Raw genomic sequence first — 1,863 nt, forward strand, 5'->3', positions numbered from 1 at the left:
AAATTCATAGACCACTTGAATGAATTAATAACAATTTGCGCTGCTCAGACTCTTCAAAAATAATACCAAGTTCGTGTTGAATTCTCAAAAAATATTCGAAATGATATGACACTCGTGTCAAATCCTTCAAAAATATATTATTTTGGAGGATCTGACATGTATTCGTCAGCATTAGCATTTTTTGAAAAGTCTGAGCAACATACTGAATAGGAACAAATCTTCATCTTGAAGGTTCTTCAACTATAGTTTCAAGAAATGGCTTCTTTGATCTACACATTGACAACATTTTCTTGAATTCTGGTGTAGAAAACTCTTCAATATCATCCAATTTCAACTTTGGCAAATCAATTTTGTCATCAAATTTTGGTTCCTCTGTATATTCTGGCAAGATTTTGACTCTTCCAAAAGACACTTTTTTAGAAACAGAGTTAGCAGTTAGGAATAATGCACCTAAATCTGCTGCTGAAACAAATGAATTCAATCTTTTCATTGGGAACATAACATACACATTGGCAATTTCAAGATCCTCGTCAGCATTTAACGCAGAAAATCTCTTACCAATATGTAAAGACCTCGAGTTAACGATGAAAAAATTAGGTATTTCCAGCATGACCTCAGCTGCTTTAACTTGTTGATGTACGTTTCGAATTTCGCCATTTGGGAAAATGACCTTAGTTGATCTTGATTGTTTGTTGCCTCCTTGTACTAATAATGTGCAAGACACATAGTTACCCATTACGAATTGGATTTAGAGCCTATTCGAATGGACTTATAGCTTAGGACTACAAAAGTGCTTAAAAGCACTTTTAAAAAAAGTCAATTCAAACAGGCTCTTTGTGCTTATGAAGTTGTAGTTAGTTGGAGGAAAAGCCTTTAGAGTTGAGAAGAAATTTTCCAAAACTAGTATGAGTATTAGAAGGTGCAAATGAAATTTTCTTCAAATAAGGAAGAGAAATATTTTAAGATGAATATGTACTCTTGGTTTTTTTATGTTTTGGGATTGAGAAAATGAAAGAAATATCCCTATATTATATGTAGTACTAAATGAAGGGAATGTTGGTTATAAAAGGATAAAAATGTGGAATAATATATTTATTATTATTGTTATTATGAGTAGAGAGGCCAGTTGTAAAAAGAAAGAATAAAGTGTTGGGGGTATGTATATAAACCAAATTTGACAACTTGACATGTTTGGGCTGACTGTCATGAATACGCGTTTTGGTGAAGTGGGGTTTTATTTACATGGATCATATATTGATTAAGATCTCATTTGTTTAAACTTTAAAGGATTACGATGTGGGGAATCGAACATTCATTAACAAGGTAGGAGTTTAGGTAGCCAACCAACTGAGCTACTAAGATTCTACTTATTAAGATGTTTGAATTTGTACATACAGATTTAATATAGAAAAATTAACTTAAATATGTCATTAAACTTTGAATTTTTTATTTATTTATGTCCTTTGTTAATAGTTGAGTTTAATCATATCATTTCCGTTACAAATAGGGTCTATCAATGCTATTTTTAACTGTGTTTTGTAGTTTTGCAAAATCATTTTTTCACGCGATCTCTTATAAGAGGCTTATTGTCACACTCCGAATCTACACCTTGTACGTGGCTGACACTCGAAATCATTTCTGACCCGAGTGAATCGTTGGCCTGACATGTTATAACATTGAACACTGTATAATGCGGAAATTTAGATTTATAGTAATGGACTAAGCTATTGAATACTGAAGTAATCTTTTTATTAATAAAGAACACTAAAATATTATCTGAGCAAAAGTTTGAAATAGAATTGAGGCTATTAATGTCTATAACTCATGATTGTGTTTAATGAAGCCTCTAAAATAACTGAACTG

At 31.6% G+C, this 1,863-nt stretch overlaps 1 protein-coding gene across 1 annotated transcript; it reads right to left on the reverse strand.

Moving 5' to 3' along the window:
* Positions 1–220: 220 nt before the first annotated feature.
* LOC107058253 (uncharacterized) lies at positions 221–736 on the reverse strand. The gene has a single exon (XM_015303729.1). It carries the CDS (start codon positions 734–736, stop codon positions 221–223), a length of 516 nt encoding a protein of 171 aa, XP_015159215.1.
* Between the last annotated feature and the right edge of the window lie 1,127 nt (positions 737–1,863).

The sequence above is a fragment of the Solanum tuberosum genome, unplaced genomic scaffold, assembly GCF_000226075.1.
Source record: "Solanum tuberosum cultivar DM 1-3 516 R44 unplaced genomic scaffold, SolTub_3.0 scf00453, whole genome shotgun sequence".
In the NCBI taxonomy this organism is placed as follows: Eukaryota; Viridiplantae; Streptophyta; class Magnoliopsida; order Solanales; family Solanaceae; genus Solanum; species Solanum tuberosum.